The sequence below is a fragment of the Nyctereutes procyonoides genome, unplaced genomic scaffold, assembly GCF_905146905.1.
Source record: "Nyctereutes procyonoides isolate TBG_1078 unplaced genomic scaffold, NYPRO_anot_genome, whole genome shotgun sequence".
NCBI lineage: Eukaryota > Metazoa > Chordata > Mammalia > Carnivora > Canidae > Nyctereutes > Nyctereutes procyonoides.
Genome location: NW_026575155.1, coordinates 15,130,805 through 15,152,747, shown reverse-complemented (window position 1 = coordinate 15,152,747; position 21,943 = coordinate 15,130,805). Strand labels below are relative to the sequence as shown.

The following is a 21,943-nucleotide window of genomic DNA, read 5'->3' as shown; positions in this document are numbered from 1 at the left end:
TTGACATTCGCAGGAGGGCCCCCACGGCAGTTAGGAGCGCGATCGGGTCAGGCCCAGGGGGCAGGAGGGACGTTCTGAATCTCAGGTCCCTCGGCCAGGATGACGGCGCGCCTCGGCACTTGCCCGTATCAGCAAACCCGTTTTAATCAGTGGAGATTACCTGGAGCGGAGGACTGTGGGACCCTCCTTAGGCAAACGTTACCCAACACTCTGGGCAAACAGAGCCTGCGCATAAAACCAAGGGCCTTCCCACGGTCCCATCCCCGACTCGTGGTCTCCCCTGGAGCAGAGAGGACGCTCGCGCCACCATGGAGCACAGGGTGATCTACGTCCTGGTGTTGGTCTGTGCGCTGACCCTCAGCTCCCTGGCCCAGGGCCAGCAGGGTAAGTGGCCCTCCTCCCACCTCCCAGTGGTCACCAGGCCCTGGTCAGCCCCCCACCCCCGGGGGACCCTGGGCCACCATCCATGCATTTGAACCAAGCGCTCTTCTGGGCCCTGGGAGGATTTTAGGGGGTGAAGGTGGGCAGAGAGCACCAGCAGGGCGATGGCCACTGGAGCTCCGAGCGCTGCTGTGGGGATGCAGGAGCCCTGGTCACGGCTTGCTGCGTCCAGCACCCACCACTCCCAGCACAGGACCTTGAAGAGAGGTCTTGGAGGGGGGGGTGTGTGAGAACAACTACTCCCCCACATGTCCAAACCGGACGCTGGTCAAAGCCACCCAGATGCCCAAGTGCACATTCCGCGGATGAATGTCCCCTGAGGACCCCGGTGGTCTCTAAATATTTTATTTTATTTTATTTTTTTAATAATAAATTTATTTTTTATTGGTGTTCGATGCACGGGGTGCATCTCTGTGGTGCCACAAGCCACGGAGTGCTCTGCCCCTTAAGCTACTGTCTCAGCTCCCGGACCCCGGAGTGGGGCGTTGGCCACGGGGGCACAGGGTGGGGGGTGACGAGGGCTCTGGAGAGCACTTTGCCAGCTCCACTGTGCTCGGTAAGTGCTACTCATTCTCGGCAGGTGCCATGGCCAAAGGTTTCCCAGGATTTCCAGACAAGGGTTTCCGTAGAGGTTTGAGGAGAGGGAGAGGAAACTATGGTGCACCTTGGGGTGCCTTCTGAGGACCTGATGGAGAATGACAAACAATGGGGTACACACATGTATGCACACACACGCACACACATATGTGCACATGTACACATGCACATGTACACATGCACATATGTGCACATACACACATGCACACACATGTGCATGCACACAGGCACACACATGCACACGTGCATATAGGCATACAGGCACACAGGTATACAGGCACACATGCACACACGTGCACATGCACACAGACACAAGGCACACATGCGCATACACCCAGGCACACATGCATAAGGCATACATGCAAACATATGCACATGCACACATGCATACAGGCACACATACAAACATGCACACACGTACACACATGCACACACAAATGCACACACACATATGTATGTATGTATGCACACATGCGTACAAGCACACACACAGCTCCTCCTGACTTCACAAGCGCCCTGGGGGTAGGTAATGCCACCTGCAGAGGCCACCCCGCCAGTGAGAGGTGGCCCAGACCTTTCCCGCGAGGCCACAGACCCTTCCTTCAGAGACGGCTTGAGGCGGCCCGGGGATGAGAGCACAGAAGCCCTGGGGGCAGCTCCCTCCTGGGCTCGCCTTCTCCACTAGGCCTTGCTGGGTTTAACAGAGGAACGGATGTGGGTTCAGCCCCTTCGGTTCTCCTGGGTAGACCTCAGGGAGCCCTGCCTCCCCGGTGCGTCTGCCCCACGTGTCCTCCGCCGTGCTGGCCTCCACCATCCTCGGGGTCGGGGCTACAGAGCGCCTGCGGCACCCACACACCCTAGTCTCCGCATCTTTCCTGCAAACGGACCTCCACCCCTGAAATACACCCTGCGCACGCGCTCTCCTCTCCTCTCTCTCTCTCTCTCTCTCTCTCTCTCTCTCTCTCTCGACTGCCTTTGAACACCTATTCCCGCCGCAGGGTACACCCACTGCCCCATCCCCGCCTGGTAAACCTCCTCCCACAGGAAGCCGTCCTTGCTTTGTTCAGCCTTGTCCTTGTCCCTTCCGTACTCGCCCTCAGCGCCCTGGGATGCCCACCCTGCGCTGTTTCGGACATTTACTTGCTTTTCTCCTCCATTAGACGGTTAGCGTCTTAGCCACGACCTCTCTGTTTTTGATTTCTGGGTCCCCATCAGCTGGCGCAGGGCCCCGCACGCGCTCGATCCTCGGTGACCCTCGCCGTCGACTTGCGCTGCGCGGATTTCTGTTTCGAGCACGCGCGGCATTTGGTAGATATTTCCTGACTGAGTAACGTCAGAGTATTGTTTGTGGAAGTAAATGAACGCGTGGATGGGATCCCTGGGTGGCGCAGCGGTTTGGCGCCTGCCTTTGGCCCAGGGCGCTATCCTGGCGACCCGGGATCGAATCCCACGTCGGGCTCCCGGTGCATGGAGCCTGCTTCTCTCTCTCCCCTCTCTCTCTCTCTCTCTCTCTCTCTCTCTCTCTCTGTGACTATCATAAATAAATAAAAAAAATTAAAAAATAAAAAAAAAATTCTTTAAAAAAAAAAATGAACGCATGGATACGGTACGTCGGGAGGGGGAAAGTCGACAAACCCCGGGCACCTTGCATTTGCCCTGAGCTGAAGGGTTTTCATGTCCGGAGATGGGGACAGGACGCCCCCTGTCCTCTGAGCCCCGAGTCCCCATCCGTGGCGCCAGCTGGCTGCCTGCTGGTTCAGTTGGAGAAGGAAGGTCCGGGCCAATGGGTTCTCACCTGCCTCTTGCCTCCGCCCTTCCAGAGACGTGCACGGTGGCCCCTCACCACAGAGACAACTGTGGCGTTCCGGGCATCACGCCTTCCCAGTGTAAGGACAAGGGCTGCTGTTTCGACAACACTGTTCGTGGGGTCCCGTGGTGCTACCACCCTGTGGCCGTGGACAACCCTCCCGAAGGTATGGCCTCGGTGGCTCTGTGGGGTCTGAGGATGCAGAATCAGGGAGGAAACCCCATGGGGGCGCAGGGGTCCCCTTAGTCTGCATGGCCAGCCGTGTCTGCACCCACAAGGGGGGCCCCGGTGTGAGCGTGGTGGTGGTGGGGTCCAGCCTGCATCAGGCTGACGTCGGGGTGGGGACCCAAAGACGAGGCTCAGAGAGCCGCTCGGCGAGGAGTCCGTGTTTGTCCCCGTTCGTCTTCGCGCCGCTGAGCGCAAGCCCGTGGAGAGTCCTGCTGGCACTTTCCGCCCCCTTGGGCGGGAGCCCAGAAAGTCACAACAAAGACACGAAGGGGGGGCACATTTTCTAAGAAATTTTCCCCCTGGGGCCTCCGAGGGGGGATCTCTGTGGTGATTTCGCAGCGAGCACACCCCAGGTTCTCACTGCCTTGTCTCCTTCCCCCCCTCGCCCCTCAGAGGAGTGCCCCTTCTAGATGCCTGCGGCGGAGCGGCGCCAGGAGCTGGGCGGCCTCGCCGGGTGCCCGGGAGCCCCGCCACCCCGTCCCCGTCCCCGGCAGGCACGCGGGGGCCCCCTCGTGCATCCGCACCTCGGCTCGCTGCATCGCCGGACTGCGCACAGCCCTGGACTCAAAATTGGCTTAAAGATTAAAAGAGATGAATGTTGCTCGTGCTTTCTGTCCTTTTTAAAGATTGCAAACGGCTGTCCTTTCTTTGCAAGGGGGGTGCGCCGTTTCCGCCTGCGGCCTCCTGCCACGGGTCCCCCTGCCCCAGAGGGGGGAATGAGGCGCTCGCAGGGCCGCCCAGGGGGACCGGGTGTGGGCAGTGGGGGCAGCGCCCAAGGCCGCCAGACTGTCACGCGGCTGAGCATCCCGGGGGGCAGCGCCTGCGCCTGCCTCCCCACACCGCGTGGTCTAGAGTGTGACGCGGTGCTTCGGGCAGCCATTCTGTGCTCATGAGGAAAAGCCACAGGCCTAGAGCCCTGACGCCCGTGACCTGACGCATGTGACTCACTCACCTGGAGACCTCGTGTTGAGCAAACCCAACGGTCCTGATGGGTCAAAGCGCCACTACTGGGGTTTCTGTCGCTTGAGAACACATCACCAGGGCCCCGCGTGAAGGTGCTTCGGCTGAGTCCTCCAGCCTGGGCCGGTCCCTTCGTCCCCTCCTCCATGCCTGGCATCTTAGCCCGACCTCCCCCTAAGCCCCCCGTGGGGCTCTCAGCCGAACATCGGGCTACGCATGGGGCGAGAGCAGCAGCAGGGGGAGGTGTGTGGGGACGCTCAAGAGGCACATCTTCATGTTTTCAAAACCAACTCCCTTCCAAGTGATACCTCATCCTGACCTTCGTGGCTCTGTAAGTGACGAGAAGGGGGCCACGTGGGCCGACACGCTCCCGACCGGCCCCGCCACCCTCCTGAATCACGGGCCTACTGAGGATCTCAAGGATGCAAGGAGGGGACACAGGGGCGGGGAGGCTGGGACACCTGAGCAACCCCCCATGTTGTTCCTTCATGAGTCACACGTGCCCTCATGCACCGAATAGGTGAGGTCTCTAGTGGGGCCAACGCAGCAGGACATTAGGTCGGGAGGTGTCTCCCTCTAGCTCACGCCCCAGGGAACCTTGTGGCTTTGGGGACACTTCCCATGACACATAGACCAGGGGCCCCGTGACTCAAGGTGCTCCTGTGGCCTGGGGTGTCCATCAGGGCCGGGTGACGGGGTGACTGACTTCGTGGGTCCCCGCCGCGGGACGGAGGGAGCCAAGGGCCGGCGAGCAGCTCAGCTTTGCCTCCCAGCCTGGGACTTGGAGAGAAATCGGGTCCACCGTCCACCATGGACCGTCCAGGGTGTGTGGGTGCATGATCTTGGCTCTACCATCCGGACCGCAGACCTAGACAGAGCCGGGGACGCCTGCTGGGGTGGCCCTACCTCAGGAGGGTGGGGACACGCGTCCTTCTGTCCCTGCCCGGGAGGTGGGGACAGGGAGAGGTCTCCGCCACTCGGCCTTGCGGAAAGTCACAACCTCCCCAAGAATCCCCCGGGACTGAAGCCAAGGGGAAGCAGAGAAAACAGTCGGTGGCCAGTGTGGGGGCCTGACAGAGAGCCGATGGGGGCACCCCGATAGCTCCGGGACCCCGAGTTCCTCAGGGGATGCTCAGGGCAGATGGCCATGCACCTGCACCTCATCCTTGGGTGGCCCCAGCTCCCTGAAGCTGTGTGGGCTGCGGAGCCCGAGGGGTGAGGGCTGAGGCTGCACGAGGGGGTGCAGGGGCCAGAGCTGGGGGCAGGGGGCTGGGGGCCCTGGGGACGTGCACCTTCCTCCTCGGGTTCAAGGAGACAGAGGAGGTGCCGGGCAGGACAGGAGCCCGGTGGCGATGTGAGGGGCTGTGTCCTCTGCGCGGGGAACACAGAGGAGTCACCGCAGCCCATGCAGTGGGCCCCAGGCCACCCAGCAGCCCCCCTCCTGGCCCCTTCCCGGCCCCCTCCTGGCACCCTACAGGCCCCCCTCCTGGCCCCCTCCTGGCACCCTCCACGCCACCCTCCTGGCCCCCTCCCAGCACCCTACAGACTCCCATCCTGGCCCCTCCTGCCCCCCTCCTGGCACCTTCCTGGCACCCTCCATGCCACCTTCCTAGCCCCCTCCCAGCACCCTACAGACTCCCCTCCAGGCCCCTCCTGCCCCCTTCCTGGCCCACTGCAGGCCCCCCTCCTGGCACCTTCCTGGCACCCTCCATGCCTCCTTCCTGGCCCCCTCCCAGCACCTTGCAGACTCCCCTCCTGGCACCCTGCAGGCTCCCCTCCTGGCCCCTCCTGGCCCACTGCAAGCCCCCCTCCTTGCCCCCTCCTGGCACCCTGCAGACTCCCTTCCAGGCCTCCTCCCTGGCACCCTCCTGGCCTGCTGCACGCCCCATCCTGGCACCCTCCTGGCACCCTGCAGACTCCCTTCCAGGCCTCCTCCCTGGCACCCTCCTGGCCTGCTGCACGCCCCATCCTGGCACCCTCCAGGCACCCTGTAGACTCCCTTCCTGGCCCCTCCTGGCACCCTGCAGGCCCCCCTCCTGGCACCCTCCTGGCACGCTGCAGACCCCCCTCCTGGCACCCTGCAGACTCCCTTCTTGGCCCCCTCCTAGCATCCTGCAGGCCTCCTACCTGGCCCCCTCCCGGCACCCTGCAGACTCCCTTCCTGGCACCCTGCAGACCTGCTTCCTGGCCTCCTCCTGGCCTCCTGCACACCCCCCTCCTGGCACCCTCCTGGCACCCTGTAGACTCCCTTCCTGGAACCCTGCAAACTTCCTTCCTGGCCCCCTCCTGGCCCCTGCAGGCTCCCTTCCTGGGCCCCTCTTGGCATCCTGCAGATCTCCCTTCCTGGCCTACCTCCTGGCCCCCTGCAGACTCCCTTCCTGGCCCCCTCCTGGCCCCCTGCAGACTCCCTTCCTGGGCCCCTCCTGGCATCCTGCAGATCCCCCTTCCTGGCCTACCTCCTGGCCCCCTGCAGACTCCCTTCCTGGCCCCCTCCTGGCACCCTGCAGACTCCCTTCCTGGCACCCTGCAGGCCTCCTTCCTGGCCCCATGCAGGCCTCCTTCCTGGCCCCCTGCAGGCCTCCTTCCTGGCCCCTCCTGGCCCCTGCAGGCTCCCTTCCTGGGCCCCTCCTGGCACCCTGCAGATCCCCTTCCTGGCCTACCTCCTGGCCCCTGCAGACTCCCTTCCTGGCCCCCCTGGCATCCTGCAGCCTCCCTTCCTGGGCCCTTCCTGGCCCCTGCAGGCCTCCTTCCTGGCCCCTGCAGGCCTCCTTCCTGGCCCCTCCTGGCCCCCTGCAGGCTCCCTTCCTGGGCCCCTCCTGGCACCCTGCAGATCCCCCTTCCTGGCCCCTGCAGGCTCCCTTCCCAGCCCTCTCCCAATACCTTCTAGGCTACCCTCCAGCCCCCTTCTCCCAGCAGCGAGAATTCAGGGTGGCCAGTTCATGGCTGCCTGGGGCCCCTCGAGTCCTTGAGGTGCCTGGAGAGGGTGGGAAGCAGGCAGCTGTGACAACAAAGCGCCTTCGTGGGAACAGTTCTGCTGATAAGGCACGAGGAAGGACGTGTCTCTCACATGCGTGCACACACACACGCATGCAAGCACGCACAGACTCACATACATTCGGCTCTTAAAAGGCCCTGGGGAAACTGGGCGGAGGGTGGCCACTGGGGGTAAGCCCTCTGCACCCCACACCCCTGGATTCCCTCAGAAGAGAGGAGGCTGCTCTCATAATTTCTATATTTGAGTACAATGCTTGGCAGTGGAAAGTTTTTTATATTTTCTATTTTTTTAAAAAATTTTTTAAATTTATTTATGATAGTCACAGAGAGAGAGAGAGAGAGGCGCAGAGACATAGGCAGAGGGAGAAGCAGGCTCCATGCACCGGGAGCCCGATGTGGGATTCGATCCCGGGTCTCCAGGATCGTGCCCTGGGCCAAAGGCAAGCGCCAAACTGCTGCGCCACCCAGGGATCCCTATATTTTCTATTTTGTTTTTAGGAACAGGCCTTCTGGGGCGCCTGGGTGGTCCAGTGGTTGAGCATCTGCCTTGGGCTCAGGGCTTGATCCTGGGATCCTGGGATCGAGTTCTGCATCGGGCTCCCTACAGGGAAACTGCTTCTCCCTCTGCCTGTGTCTCTGCCTTTCTCTGCGTGTCTCTCATGAATGAATAAATCTTTAAAAAAAAAGTCATGTTCTGACTACCAGGGGTCAAGACTTCAACATACGAATTTGATGGGGACACAACTTAGCCCATGACAGCTGGTGTCTGTTCCTTGCTACCAAGGAGCCCTCATTGCTGCAAATCACCAAAGGGCAGGTGTCATGATCATCCGCTGCATGGGAGACTGGTCAATTTTTCCATAATGGTCCCCCTTCCAACAAGGGGGATCTGCAAAACTGAAAATGTGTCAAGTACAGACAGTGGGAAACCTGTGGCCTGTGAGATGTGGGTGGCGCTCCTAAGATATGTGACATGCAGGTAGTTGGTAACCTACAGGACGTGACATAACAAAAAGGAAGGAATGAGCAGGGATGTTAGCATGGAGAGGCAGGGGTGGAAAGGCCAAGCCATGAGAAGCTGACCGTGCACGTCTAGGCTGACGGCTTTGACAATCCTAAATCAGGTACCATCAGTGACCCCTGTCATGGCCCAATTTGGTGCATTTGTCAAACACAGACTAATGTCACAGCTGCCCTGTGGGCTGCCGTGGGCTACAACTGGGCCAACAGTGCTTACCCTGAGCCTCTCCAATAAAGCCCCAGCATATGGTGGCCCCCATAGCATCCATGTGTTAGCCCCTTGCTCAATGTGTGGTCACCATGCACTGGTGGAAAGGCTGAGAGCAGGACAGGACGTGACGCAGGATCCGGGTACGTGGTCCTTCCCCCCTCCACCTGCACCCCATGCAAAGCATTACCTGCCACTTTTCCTGCCTCTTGAATTTCACACGTGTTCTACATCGACTTACCATAGCCTGTGGCTTTGATCCCTGAGCCTTTCTGTTCCATGGCTGGTCGTATACTTGGAGGCTGCCATTGTTTCTGGATAATTTCCACACAACAGGATTCTGTTCAGAAAATGTTATCTAAGGATCAGACCAGGAACCAGTTCTTGAAGCCAAATTGTGGTTTAAGGTCATATTTGTAGGGTCACTGGGAAGGTTATTGTGAGTTTAAGAAAACTCCCTCGCCTTTCTTTGTGAGTGTGGGGAGGGGCGGTCGGTGGAAACGTTCAATGCCTGTGACCCTGATAGGAAACATCAGCTAATAAGAGAGAGACACACTTGGCAAATCCAGCTTGGGAACGTAGGGGAAGGTATCAAAGTCTCTTAGGACATAGTCGCCTTTTTAAGGGTCTGAGCAGATGGAAGATTACAGTCAGCCACAGGAAGAGAAAGAAATAGTATTATTTTTTAAAGGATTTTATTTGGGGTGGGGAAAAGGGAGTGCATGGGGGAGGGGCAGAGGGAGGGAGAGAGAGAGAAAATCTCAAGCAGACTCCCCATGTGGGGCTCGATCTCACAACCTGATCATGACCTGAGCCAAAAATCAAGAGTCGGATGCCTAACCGACTGAGCCATCCAGGGGCCCCAGAAATAGTATTATTTTTAAAGGTATTTTTTAATTGTTCTTCTCAGCTCTTAACATTGCCCCTGAGCTGGGCATTCTGGAGGTAGCACAGTAAATCGGACAAAAACACATCACCACGTACACGTGTGGTGCAACGAGGTTGAGCGAACTAATAAGGTGGGGACGTGCATTCTAAAGGCAGATGTTGGGAGGACTTTCGGCCAGTGTGGGGAACTTGGGAGGGCTGAGTTTCGTCCCTTGCCAGCTGACAGACTGCCTGATACTGGCAGAGGATAGGAGACTTCCGGCTCAGAGACAAAGAGCGTTATTACTCGTGGGACAGCCAGTGGCCTGGGCATCAGCATCTTTGTGTTCGTTCCCTTTGCCCCCGAGTCCTCCTGGGATGACGTGGGTGGGTCCAGGTGGATGCTGACACACCCACACAGTAGGTTGTAGTACGAGAAAGCAGCTCTGATCTCTTCGGAGGCTCAGATCTTTTGAGGGGCAGCAAGCCTTGCCTGCCTTTGCTCCGAGGGGGACACCGTATCTACCCTCCCAGGTTGTTTGCTGCACAAACCCTGGACCGCTGAGGCCAACAGCGGTTGATTAGTCCCATCTACGCACAGCCCAGGGAGGAAGGCGTCACACCATGCAGGGCCACATGGGTTGTGCCCTGGGAACAGAGGGAACCACCGGGGCTGTGACACGAGGCTTTGTAGGGACAAGAGGGTGGAGTGCCCTCAGGAGGTTCCCACAGGAGAATGTGGTTGGCTTGTTTAAATAATTCTGTGGCTGGCTGGGGAGTGAAACCCACTGCTCAGGGGTGAGCAGGAACTGTGCCCGGTCCCCTGATAAGGAGGGTTGTTTGGCGAAGGGGTCATATCTGTGGGAGCAGAGCAGGGAGGGGAATTTGCGGTTAGGTGACTCGGAGCCCTCCAATTCCACCGGATGCAGGGCAGCATTTATCCCTGACCTTAACTGAGGTCCCATGCCCTGCAGATAGTTAATGCCTCATTCACGTGCACAGATGTGACAGATTCAGGGAGAATTGTCTCCCAACAGCCAGTGTCCCAAACGAATTGTTTTCAGGACCAGATTACAGAAGACAAAAGAAAACATGGTGGCATGTTTCCAAACATTTTCTTAATAAATAAAATAAAATAGAAATATTTCTCTCCATCTTTATTTTTGAGATTCATGTTAGAGAGTCTCAAGACTACACTACAGGGGTATGCAGATTTTTTTTTTTTTTTTGGCAACTACTCAGCTCTTCTATTGTAACTTGGAAGTAGCTATAAACAATACATAATGAATGGATATGGCTGTCTTTTAATAAAGTTTTATTTTAAAAAACAGGCAGTGAACCTATGGGTCAGAGGTTGCCGACTTTTATTATACCATATTATTTTTCCTTGATCTGAATGGTTCAAATATTTCTAATTTTTTTTAATTTTATTTTTTTATTTTTAAGTTTTAAGATTGGCCAGGTCAAGATGCCTGGGTGGCTCAGCGGCTGAGCATCTGCCTTTGGGGCAGGTTGTGACCCCGGGGTCCTGGGATGGAGTCCAACATCGGATTCCCTCCAGGGAGCCTGCTTCTCCCTCTGCCTGTGTCTCTGCCTCCATCTCTGTCTCATGAGTAAATGAATAAAATCTTAAAAAAAAAAAAAGAATGGCCAGATCATGGCTTGTCTCAGCATGGTGCCAAATAAAACAAAACAAAGCACCCACTCAGACACCACTCAGACATCTTAAAGTCATTTAAATCTTGGTAAAAATCAGAGAAGTTCAAGGAGGAATTTCATCGCACAGCACACTGAAAAATGTGCTAAAATTTATGTCTGTCCAGTGATATCCCCCAAATATAACTTTACCAAGACATCTCCAATGTCATCCCCTCCCAGATTGGGCATCAAAATTCTCATCAGCAATGGTTGATTTGCTGATTTCTTCTCCCGGTTTTGGTCGTGTTCTTTATTACGTAGATAAATCTAGTCATGGGCTTTAAAAGATTCTGTTATTTAACCACCCTATTGACCAGCACAGCCAAACTGCAGAAACCAAACCAGAAACTTTACAATGCTGGGGAGAGAGGCGGGGCGGGGGCGGGGGGGGACCTCTGGCCTTCTGGATTTGGCGTGACTAGGCAAGTACATGCTGAAAAGAAAAATATGTTTTCCCCTGACAATAGTGTAAAAACAAGATATCACACTACTCAGGTTTTAGAAGACATGTGAGACTTTGAAAAGCTTTTTTTTTTTTTTAAGATTTTATCTGTTCATGAGAGACACAGAGGGAGAGGCAGAGACACAAACAGAGGGAGAAGCAGGCTCCCTGCGGGGAGCCCCATGTGGGACTCGATCCCAGGATCCTGGGATCACACCCTGAGCCAAAAGCAGACACTCAACTGCTGAGCAATCCAGGCATCCCTGAATAACGTTTAAAATTCCTCATTCCACCTCTCCTCTCATAGACGAGGATGCCAATCAGGAGACAGGAGGAGGCTTGTCTGGTTTATTTGCATATATTCATATATATGCATAGATACTGTTGTATAAATTACAGAAGATAATTTGGGTCACGGAGAACACTAGGTGGTATGTTTCTGCCTCAGCATCCGGGTTGTGACCCACTTGTCCACCCCCTTACCGAGCACGGCTGCCAGGTGCACACCCTAGGTCAGGATCCTGGGTTACAGTGTGAGTGAGGTGAGGTCTCAATCTCACCCTCCACGTACTAGCTGTGTTATTTGGGCAAATCCTTTCACCTACACAGACCAGGAAATGGGAGTGAAATCTTAGCCCTCCCTTGAGATTGTTGTAGGGATTAAACGAGATACAGCAGGTAAGATCCTTAGAAGATCCCCTGGCCCACGCCAGCCTGCAGTGAGTGTTAGCTGTTATTCATAAAGGAACCAAGAAGGTAAAAAAATGCACTTCACAAGGCGCCGAGGTGGCTCAGTAGGTTGAGGGTCTCAAGGTCTTGGATTAAGTCCCTCATCGGGTTCCCTGCTCAGTGAAGAGTTTGCTTCTCCCTCTCCCTCTGCCACTCCCCCCACTCGCACATGCTCTCTCTCGCTCTCTCAAATAAATAAATAAAATCTTTAAAAAAAATCTACATCACATGCAGGTGTGGGCAGGTGTTGTGAACTAGGAGAACAAGGGTGTGCATGTTGGGGTGGTGAAAGGTGCCTGTCTTCACTCGGGTGAAAGTGAATTCTTCTTCGAAGACTTGGCTCCTGAGTTAGGAGCTGAAGGATGGGCGGGTTGAACGGTCGGGGTGTGTCTAAACAAGCTCGAGTTGCTTACGCTGTTAGGGGCCCAGCAGCACAAGAGGGTGGTGGGGGCGTGTGGGTCCAGTTCCCACAGGTCCTACTTCTCACATGCAGGAAACCGTACTTGGTTTCTACCCTACAGGTTGTGGGGAGTGCGGAGTGGCAGGGGAGTGACGTAGATAGATTTCCACCTTTTAAATTTTTTTTATTTTTTATTTATTTATGATAGTCACAGAGAGAGAGAGAGGGCAGAGACATAGGCAGAGGGAGAAGCAGGCTCCATGCACCAGGAGCCCGATGTGGGATTCGATCCCGGGTCTCCAGGATCGCGCCCTGGGCCAAAGGCAGGCGCCAAACCGCTGTGCCACCCAGGGATCCCAGATTTCCACCTTTTAAAGGTAACTAAGGAAGAAAACTTTTGCCCAGATAGGGCCCAAACTCTTTGTGGCTGAGACAGTAGATGGGAGACAGTTGCTGCAGAGCAAGGGAGAAGCCTCACGGACCTGACCGGGTGGCACACGCACATGCGCGCAGAGGCCAACAGGTGCCAGGCTGAACCAACCCGGCCAAGTGGGAAGTGGCTGCAGCCCCTGCGGGGACGCGTTGTGCCCTGTGTTAGGAGCCACCACAACCTCGGCCAGAAGAACGTCCTTGAAATCTCCTCAGACAACAGGTTTGCAAGTGGCTGATTCTCTTGGCTTTTGTTTATCTACAAAGAAAAAAAAAAGGATTTTGAATTCACTGGGCTTTCTTCTGCTCAATTTTGCTGTGAACCCAGAACTGTTCTAAACATAAATAAATAAAATCCATGTTTTATTTTTATTTTTTAAAAAGAGTTTATTTATTTATTCATGAGAGATGCAGAGAGAGAGGCAGAGACACAGGCAGAGGGAGAAGCAGGCTCCCTGCAGGGAGCCCGACGTGGGACTCAATCCCAGGATCCCGGGATCCCGGGATCATGACCTGAGCCAAAGGCAGATGCTAAACCACTGAGCCCCCAGGTGTCCCCAAGTCCATGTTTTAAAAGAGGTTTCTGCCTCTATCATTGAGGGATACTCTCGCTGAGTATAGAATTCTGACTTTATAATTTCTTTCAGAACCTAAAAATCGTCTCTCTGTTCCTTCCAGCGTGCACCATTGCAGCAAGAAGTCAGCTGTGTTGCCCCATCCACGGTGACTCCAGCTGCGGTAAGACTTCTTCCGATTGCTTGTTTTCAACAATGTGATCGTGCTTTGCCTGGATGTGGTTCTCTTTGTATTTATCTTGCTTGGAGTTTTTTGAGCCTCTAAGATCTATGGGTTTATGTTTTTCATCAAGTTTCCCCACAAAATTGTCCATTGTTTCTTCAAATACTTTTTCTCTCCTCTCCGGCTGGCACGCCAATTGCATGTCTGTTAGACCCCTTGATGCAGTCTCCGCAGCCACTGAGGTTCTGCTCATTTATTTTCATCCCCCTTTCTCACTCTGCTTCAGTCTGGAGAATTTATATTTCGATGGCTTCAGATAAATTAGCTGTTTCTTCCAGTAAAAATAAATAAATAAATAAATAAATAAATAAATAAATAAATAAATAAATAAAATTTTTTTCTGGAAAACTTTTTTGTGCGTGTTTTTATTTTATGTCTGGAATTTCATATTGTTCATTTCTAGTTTCTTTTTTAAAAAAATATTTTATTTATTCATTCATGAGAGCCACAGAGAAAGAGGCAGAGACATACACAGGCAGAGGGAGAAACAGGCTCCATGCAGGGAGCCCAATGCAGGACTTGATCCAGGGACCTCAGGATCATGCCCTGGGCTGAAGGCAGATGCTCAACTGCTGAGCCACCCAGGGGTCCCTCATTTCTAGTTTCTATTCACCATTCAGATTTTAAATTTTAATGCAGCTCCTAGGTCTACTTCCATTCACTGGTCTTTCTTATGATGATGGGTCATGTTTTCTTGCTTCTTCACACATCCAGTGATGTGTTGTTTTGAACACATCGTGGATGCAACGTCGTGTGTCTGGGTTTTATTGTCAGCCTTAATAAAATGCTGAGCTTTGTTCTGCTGGGCAGTTAATTTACTCACCAGGTAGATCTGATTCTTTTAAGGCCTGTTTGAAGTTCTGCCAAAATAGGCATGCGGTGCCTTCCCTCTGGGACTTGATCAAGCCTACTTTTATGGCATACTGTGAACTGAAAGTTTGTGTACCCCTAAAATTGGTCTGTGAAGATCCTAACACGGAATATGATTGTATTTGGAGGTGGGACCTTTGGGAGGGATAGTCTGGTACCAGTTTCTCCATTATAGTCAGAAGCAGAGGTCCAGGCGGGTGGTGATATCTAAGGAAGTTCCCATTTTGTTGCTTTCTGTTTTCTCTGTGAACTGATAGACAATATCACCCCCAGATGCAGAATGGAAGTGAGAGGGGGTGGAGAAGGGTAGCTTCGAAGAAAAATTGCAATGCCAGTGAGTGCCAGGATCCATCTGAGATCCTGCGTGGACAGGGGCCACAATCGGCAGCATGAGTCCAGGGAGCTCAGCTGGAAGAGAGGGCCTGGAGACAGTAAGCATATGGGTGCAGTGCTGGGCACCAGGACAATGGATGGAGCAGATAGAGTGGGGATGGTGGGGACCTGCCTGGGAAGGAGGGAGGGAGGGAGGGAGGGAGGGGGGGCATCACGGTGCTCACACAGGGAAAGAGAGGGATGGAGGGAGTGAAGGGCCTTGGGATTTGAAGAACAGGTGTGGTGGGAGGAACAGAGAAAATCTTAGAACTTTAGGACATCCTGGGGCACCTGGGTGGCTCAGTGGTTGAGCGTCTGCCTTCAGCTTGGGTTGTGATCCTAGGGTCCTGTGATCGAGTCCCATGTCGGGCTCCCCACAGGGAGCCTGCTTCTCCCTCTGCCTGAGTCTCTGCTTCTCTCTGTGTGTTTCTCATGAATAAATAAATAAAATATTTATAAAGAAGCTTAGGAAGTCCTGAACAGAAAGGATGTTAGCATGTCTTATTTCTGAGTGTGGTCATGGAGGACGTGTAGCAGACCTGGAATAGGGTGTGATGTTTCTATAGATGAGGAGGAAACGAAAACCCAGGTGACTAGGCATTTGGGTGAGCTGTCCACTGGAATGCAGAAGCCAGCAGGATGTTGCTAAGTCTTGGGGTGACAAGGGACACAGAGAACCCAGTGCTAAAATCCTGAACAGAAGTGACAGGCTGAAGGTCAGGAGATGACAGTAGGGACAGTAGGGCAGGGCCGCGGGAAGTGGTGCAGTTCACACAGCCCGCATCTCCGAGGAGCATGGTTTTGGCATGCACGTGGAGACACGGGGGTGTGAGGCCAGCGTCCAGCCCCCTGGCCTGAGCCCACGTGACGCAAGTCACGGAGGTTGTGCTATGCACAGCTCCCCACTCAGGTAGGGCGCCGCTGATCCTGGACATATTGTATCTATTATCATGATCTCCCCTCAGCGCCAAGTAACTTGTCTTGAAGCAAATGAGCCATTTTCTAACTTGTACAAAAGCACCATGTGGGCGGAGAAGGGAGTGGGGGAGCTGAGCACCTCTCCTGGGATGAGCACAAGGGAAGCGAGTCCAGGAAGGCGCTGGCTTCTGCCAGTACCGGGGACGGTGAGAGATGGAAGGGCTTGGCCTGGATGGGCAAGTTCTGCAGGTCTCCTGGAAGGGCCGAGATGGGGGCAGTGGGAAGAAGTGGGTAGCGGTTCAGGGAGACAAAGCAGAGTGGGGACATGATGGTCCCTCGGGGCCCTTATGTCTTGCTGGTGATCAAGGGTGGTGGGGACATGGGACGGGGAAAGCTGAGTTTGCGAGGTTTCGAGGAATCTGGTGGTTGCCCGGTGGTGGGTCAGGGGCCTGGTCTGGAGGGACTGGAAGGGGTCAAGCAGAAACCCTGGAGCACAAGGCCCGCCTTCTGAACCCTAAGAACTCTGGGATTTGGATTCTGTGTGTCTCTGGGTCCCTGGCTGCTCAACCCACGATTCCCAGATGGGTGCCCTCCTACAAGGCCTCAGCCAGTGGGGGCTCGTGGCCTCCCTTTGCTCCAAATCTTGTCCCTTGGGGTGCCTCCGTCTCCCTTCTCCCCTCTCCCTCGGTCCCACCCACGGACTCTCTTCCCTGGAGCACGGGACCCCTGCACAGGGGCAGGCTTATGTCTCTAGGAAACACACAGAGCTCCCACGGAAGAAAAATAGGCATTTCAGGGGTGCCGAAAACAGCTGGTGATTTTTACACACCAGCCTCTCGTCCATGGGGAGCAGCCCCTGCCCAAGCAGGAGACAAGGAGACAGAAGACCAGAGGCTGGCAGAGGCATCGTGCTGCCCTCGAGGTGGGCTCTTCCCTAGGCCTCCGGCTGGCTCCCTCATTTTCCCCAGTAATCTTGGACCTAATATTTAAAAAAAAAAAATCATGCGATAACCATGTACTTTATCAGGAGACATACATAGCTTATCCCTTCCTGGGTGTGACCCTGAGGGTGCCCAGTGCCAGAAGTGCATGTGGCCGGTTTTCCACGTCGGCATCCTGGCGTGACCTGGCTCGCGGCCCCGGGGGGCAGGGGGAGGCCTGGCAGCAAGGCAGCCCCTGCCGGAAGCCTCGCCTGCAGGTACGGCCGCTCTGTCCCCTGCCCATCGGCCTATCTCGGCTCCTTTTCCTAACAAAGGACCCGAGGGGTTGGTGCCACAGGGGACACAGAAAAGTTATTTGCGTTTGCTGAGCAAACAGAGAGGACATTATAAAACGCCCGATGGCAGTGGGCAGTGCACCTTCTGCAGGCGGCCCTGGCGCGCAGCATGGACATGGGACCTCGAGGCATCCAGCTGCTGGCGGTGCTCCTCGCCCTGGGGCTGTGTGCCCCGGCGGGGGCCCAGAAACCTTGTAAGTGAGCCCCCGTGAGTCGCCCCATGCGGCTCAGCGTCCTTGACCCAGCAACAGGACAACGGGCCCACGAGCCCAGGGAAACCGCAAACGCAGTGGGGTACGCGGGTCCCTGGCTTTCTACGGTGCCCCCCTGGCCCTGCGTGGGTCTCGGCTCTTGTTTGCCTTCCTCAGAGTCACAGGGCGGAATGATGGGTTCACCTGAGAGCAGAAGCAGCTCAAAAGGCATCCTGACACCTGTGATGTGTGCTGAGGGGCATTGGTGCCCCCTTCCCTGCCTTTTGTGGGGGGCGTCCCCAGGGCTGGGAGAGGCCTCCTTCCTGGCAAAGGTCAAAGCAGCCACAGGTGCTGGGGGCCAGCTGGGTAGGGGGGGCTGAGGAAGGAGGCCCCCAGGGCACCTGGAGCCCACCTTGGTCACCTTTCATCTTGACTCTTCTTAGGCCCACTGCCTTTCCTAAAGTTTTTCCCTTATTTATTTATTATTATTATTATTATTATTATTATTATTTTAAGTAGTCATTTCTGGGAAGCCCTGTTCGCTCCTCAGGACATTGCATAGTTCAAATCCGGGCAAGAGGAGACTTTGCCGTTTCCCGGCATGGCCGCAGGGCCCGGGGAGATGTCCGGACATGGCCCCGGGAGCAAGTGGGGAGCGCGAGTGGGGACGGGCTGACCAGGGCTCTCTCCCCAGCCGCCTGCCAGTGCTCGCGGATCGAGGCCTCCCACAGGAAGAACTGTGGCTTCCCGGGCATCAGCGCCGCCGAGTGCTTCAACACGGGGTGCTGCTTCGACTCCAGAGTCCCCAACGTCCCCTGGTGTTTCCATCCCCTCCCGAAGCAAGGTAACCGGCGCCCGGCCCGCCCGAAGGGCCCCCCTGTCCACCCCTGGAGCCCCCCCAGGGCCAGCCCTACCTGCCCCCCCTCCTGCGCACACTTGCGAGAACCCGTCAGTTTTACTGTTAGAAGGAAGGACAGCTCCCGGGCCTCTCCTGGCTGCTGGGGAGCTGCTGGGGGACAGGAAGGCAGTCCCTGGGACATTATCCACCCAACTGCCCACCAGCCTCCAATGGTAGGAGACCCACTTAGGGCTTCCAGGGTTTTCTTCCGAGAACGAGTTTCACGGCGGCGCACCCCAGCCAGATAGAAGGGCGTTCGTCGCGAGGTGCGCGGGGAAGGAAGTTGCATGTGCAGAGCACGCGGCGCCTACGGAACTCAGCGCCCACGGCCGCCCGTCCACGCCCGCCAGTGACTGTGGGTCACAGGCTCCCGGGGCTCCGAAGGGGACGAGACAGACGGGTGGTTACGAGGCAGGGCTTCTTCTCTGGTGGAGGCATTGCTGGCTTCCAGGGCTCTAGCAAAATGCATCACCTGTTTAAAGGATGCTCACCGGCCTGTGCTCAGCAGGGTATGGGGGTCACCCCATTTTACAGACGGGAATATCGGGTCCAGAGAGCTGATTTTCCCAAGGCCCCGGAGCCTCTGGCCTGTGGCATCTGTGCAGATCCAAGGGTGGCCAGCCGCTGGCTAAGGACCTTTAGACAGTCCTTGGAGGTGGTATACAGTGGCACCTCGCAACACGCTGAGGCTGCAGCTCGGTGGCACCCGCGTGCGAGGACAGGAATAGAGGTGCCAATTCCCGAGCTGCGCTAACTGAGTTTCCCTGTTGCTCCTTTCCTGGTGCCTGGGGACGCGTGGCCAGAGTTGGAGCAGTGTGTCATGGAAGTGGCGGCCCGCAAGAACTGTGGGTACCCGGGCATCAGCCCCCAGGAGTGTGCGTCTCGCAACTGCTGCTTCTCCGACACCATCCGCAACGTGCCCTGGTGCTTCTTCCCAATCCTCAATCAAGGTAACGTCCGTGCAAGACGGGGTGGGGTGGGGGGGTTGGGAGCCGGGCCCGGCCGACTCCAGGCCAGACCCCCGAGCGCAGCGGGGATCGTTTCAGGAGAAAGCAGCTCCAAGGGTGACTCTCCACAGTGACAGCAGCTTTGGGATGAGCTGAAAGCCACCAGGGTTCCCACTGGGGCTTGTGTGACAGCTGCAGACAGCAAGTCACCTCAGCCACGCCCCTGGGTCCCGGCCCAGCTGCCGGTGCTGCCCAGGCGACTGTCACGCAGCCCCTGGTTTGCATGGCCACTAAGTGCCATGCGCTGTGCCAGGTGCCGGGGAGGAGGATGTGGGCCTTGCTGTTCGCTCACGTGAGAGCACGATGGACCAGTTGGGCTCACGGAGGCCTGCTCAGGGCCACCCTGGGAGGCTCCAGCCACCCCCTCCCCCTAACATACAGGGTGTCTCCTGACCTGAGTTTGGCAACACGTCCCTCAAAGTGGGCGCCGTGCGCTTACCCATCTAGATGCTTTTCTTTCCCTGTTTCAGAACATCAGGGCGAGCCAAAGAGCGCAGCCTTCCCGGGGACACTCCCGAGTGATTTTTTATGTGACCTAAAGGTCTCTCTGGACAATTGCCAGTTACTGGGGGAGGGGATGGACCCCCGAGAAGTGTCCTCCTTCCCTCCTCCAGGAGCGAGCTCCTTGGGCAGGAAGTCTGGCCAAGGGCCTGTTGACAGGAGCCCCAGGAGGCTGTCAGGGCGGGGTCCCTTGGTCCCCTGATGCTGTCACCCACCCCCTGGCATTTCATGTTTCCAGATTGTCATTATTAAGAGGAGTCCCTTCGGAGAACCCACCAGCCTCCCTGGGTGTTTGGAAATGAAGACCGCTCACCGTCACATCTCAGGTCCCCCGAGTGCTGGGCTTTCCTTAATTTGCTTTTTATCCTTGTCACTGGTTCAACAAACAATTCCCTCAAATAAAGAAAACCTTGCTAAATTTCCTCTTGGCTCCATTGACACAGACGCGGAGAGACAGGCAGGGAGTGTGTGTGCATACAGACGTGAGTGTGCGTGGGGGGACGACTCCCCTCGCACACGCAGGCCACGCCAGCAGCAAGGGGGGGGATTCAGATTCCACGATCAGTCCCATCCCCCATCATTGGTGTAAGAACTCAAACCACCTTTGCCCCGAAAACCTCTCGGAGTCGCATCTGATTTCAGATTGCAATTACTAAATCGCTTCACTTTTACCACGTGCAGCCCAGGCCACGGCTTTTGCACGGAGTGCAGGGGACCCGCCATCTAGCCTCCCGTGGGTGGGGCGGGCCGGGCCGGCTCCAGGGCCTCCACCGAGGCCAGGCCAGCCCGTGGGAGGGTCTTGGCACAAAACCCCCGCGAAGGGGTGCTGGCATTCTTCCGTCAGGGCTGGGGGTGCAGGGGGAGGAGCCAGGCCAGACTTTCTGTGGCTTCTCCCTCCTTCCTGACACCACCTCCAGCCTGAGCCCCCTGGCTTAGCCAGGGTGTCACCCAATGGCCCACCTGCCACCTTGAAAACCCAAGGGCTCCCCTGCCAGGGTGGGGAGTTGCCAACTGGCTCTGCATTCGATTCCGAAGTGCATCCTTCAAGGAAGGACTCGGCCCACATCGGCTCTCAGGACTCTTGTTTTGAGTCAAGTCACTGTCGTGTCTTTGTCTGGCTCACAACACACTCATAAGCTCAATGAAACGAGGGCTCTCGTTGGACTCGGGGTCTCCGAGGCCGGACAGACGGCCAGTGGAGACGGACTCTGGCCCCCGTGATGCTATTCTCCACAGAGCATCCTGTCCCTGGCCGTGTAGTTCCCAGTGAGCGCGGCCCGTGGAGAGGGTCTTTGACACACACCTTCCGGGACACGTGACTTGTTCGTCCCAACACCCCTGGACTGAGAGTTTGGAGGAACCCCAGGACGGGTGCCACAGCCGTCCTGCATGCTGGGCTGCGTGGAAACTCCTGGTTTCGTGGCCTCTTTGGGCATATTCTGGTCCGCGGGCCCTGCCTTCAGGCTGTGGGGGCCCTGGGCAGGGGTCTCCCCGGTACGGTGCGCCCTAGCTTCTGAGTCGATCCTACGTTGCCTTCCTGATAAATGAGGGAGGAATCTTGAGGAGCTGCAAGGCCTTCCCCACGGCCCGGGGGCTCAGCAGATCTACTCCATTTCAGATACTCTGTCCCCTGCTCACTCCACCACCGCTGCTTACAGGTCACTGTGTGGCCCCCATCGCGGCTGGGATCGTACTGCCCCCCACGTCCTCCTCTTCCATTCATGGGCCATCCGAGGGTCCTCATTGCCCCTGGAGCAACAGCTGGTGACATTCAAACCCACCACATCAGGAAAAACAACCTTCCATCCTCTTCCCACAATAAAGTAATTCCTTGGTGCCCTCTGGGGTGTCTACTTCCCTGTCCCTCTGTTTGATCTCCTCCAGTGGGCACCCCCCCCCGGTGGGGAGCAGGGAGGCTGGTGCAGAGGGTCCAGCAGGAGAAGGCAAAGGCCAGCTCTGCCCCTCAATCCCACCGTCCTGGCCTCCTGGCTCCTCGGGATCAGACGGGCCCTTGTCTGGATGGTTCAGGACAAGGGACCGGCCAGCGTTTCGGCAGAGAAAACAACAGGACATGTCACAGTGCACGTGTGGGTTGACATCCCAGGGTGACCTCAGGGAGGTTCTCTGATCTCTCAGACTTTCAGCCTTTCTGTTTGTAAAATATAGGTACTAATTACATCCCTAGCCGTGTTGTCCTGGGACTGAAAGCTGATCTTCATCCTCCGGGAGAGTCTGGACAGAGGTGACTCTCTGCTGTCTTGTGCTAACAAGACCAAGCGGGGTCGTGTCAAA

At 56.3% G+C, this 21,943-nt stretch overlaps 1 protein-coding gene across 1 annotated transcript; it reads left to right on the top strand.

Annotated features, from left to right (window-relative positions):
- The first annotated feature begins 308 nt into the window (after positions 1–308).
- TFF2 (trefoil factor 2) lies at positions 309–20,587 on the top strand. The gene is made up of 8 exons (XM_055313374.1): positions 309–384; positions 2,859–3,011; positions 3,782–3,936; positions 4,232–4,276; positions 17,146–17,248; positions 17,940–18,089; positions 18,947–19,093; positions 20,496–20,587. The coding sequence occupies exons 1-8, from the start codon at positions 309–311 to the stop codon at positions 20,585–20,587; spliced, it is 921 nt and encodes a 306-aa protein (XP_055169349.1).
- The last annotated feature ends 1,356 nt before the right edge of the window (positions 20,588–21,943 follow it).

Excerpts from the sequence above, each read along its gene's own strand:
- TFF2 (XM_055313374.1), top strand. The coding sequence starts at position 309 with ATGGAGCACAGGGTGATCTACGTCCTGGTGTTGGTCTGTGCGCTGACC. Across the intron at positions 385-2,858 it reads CCTGGCCCAGGGCCAGCAGG|AGACGTGCACGGTGGCCCCT; the intron begins GTAAGTGGCCCT and ends CCGCCCTTCCAG. Across the intron at positions 3,012-3,781 it reads CGTGGACAACCCTCCCGAAG|AGGGGGGAATGAGGCGCTCG; the intron begins GTATGGCCTCGG and ends CCCCTGCCCCAG.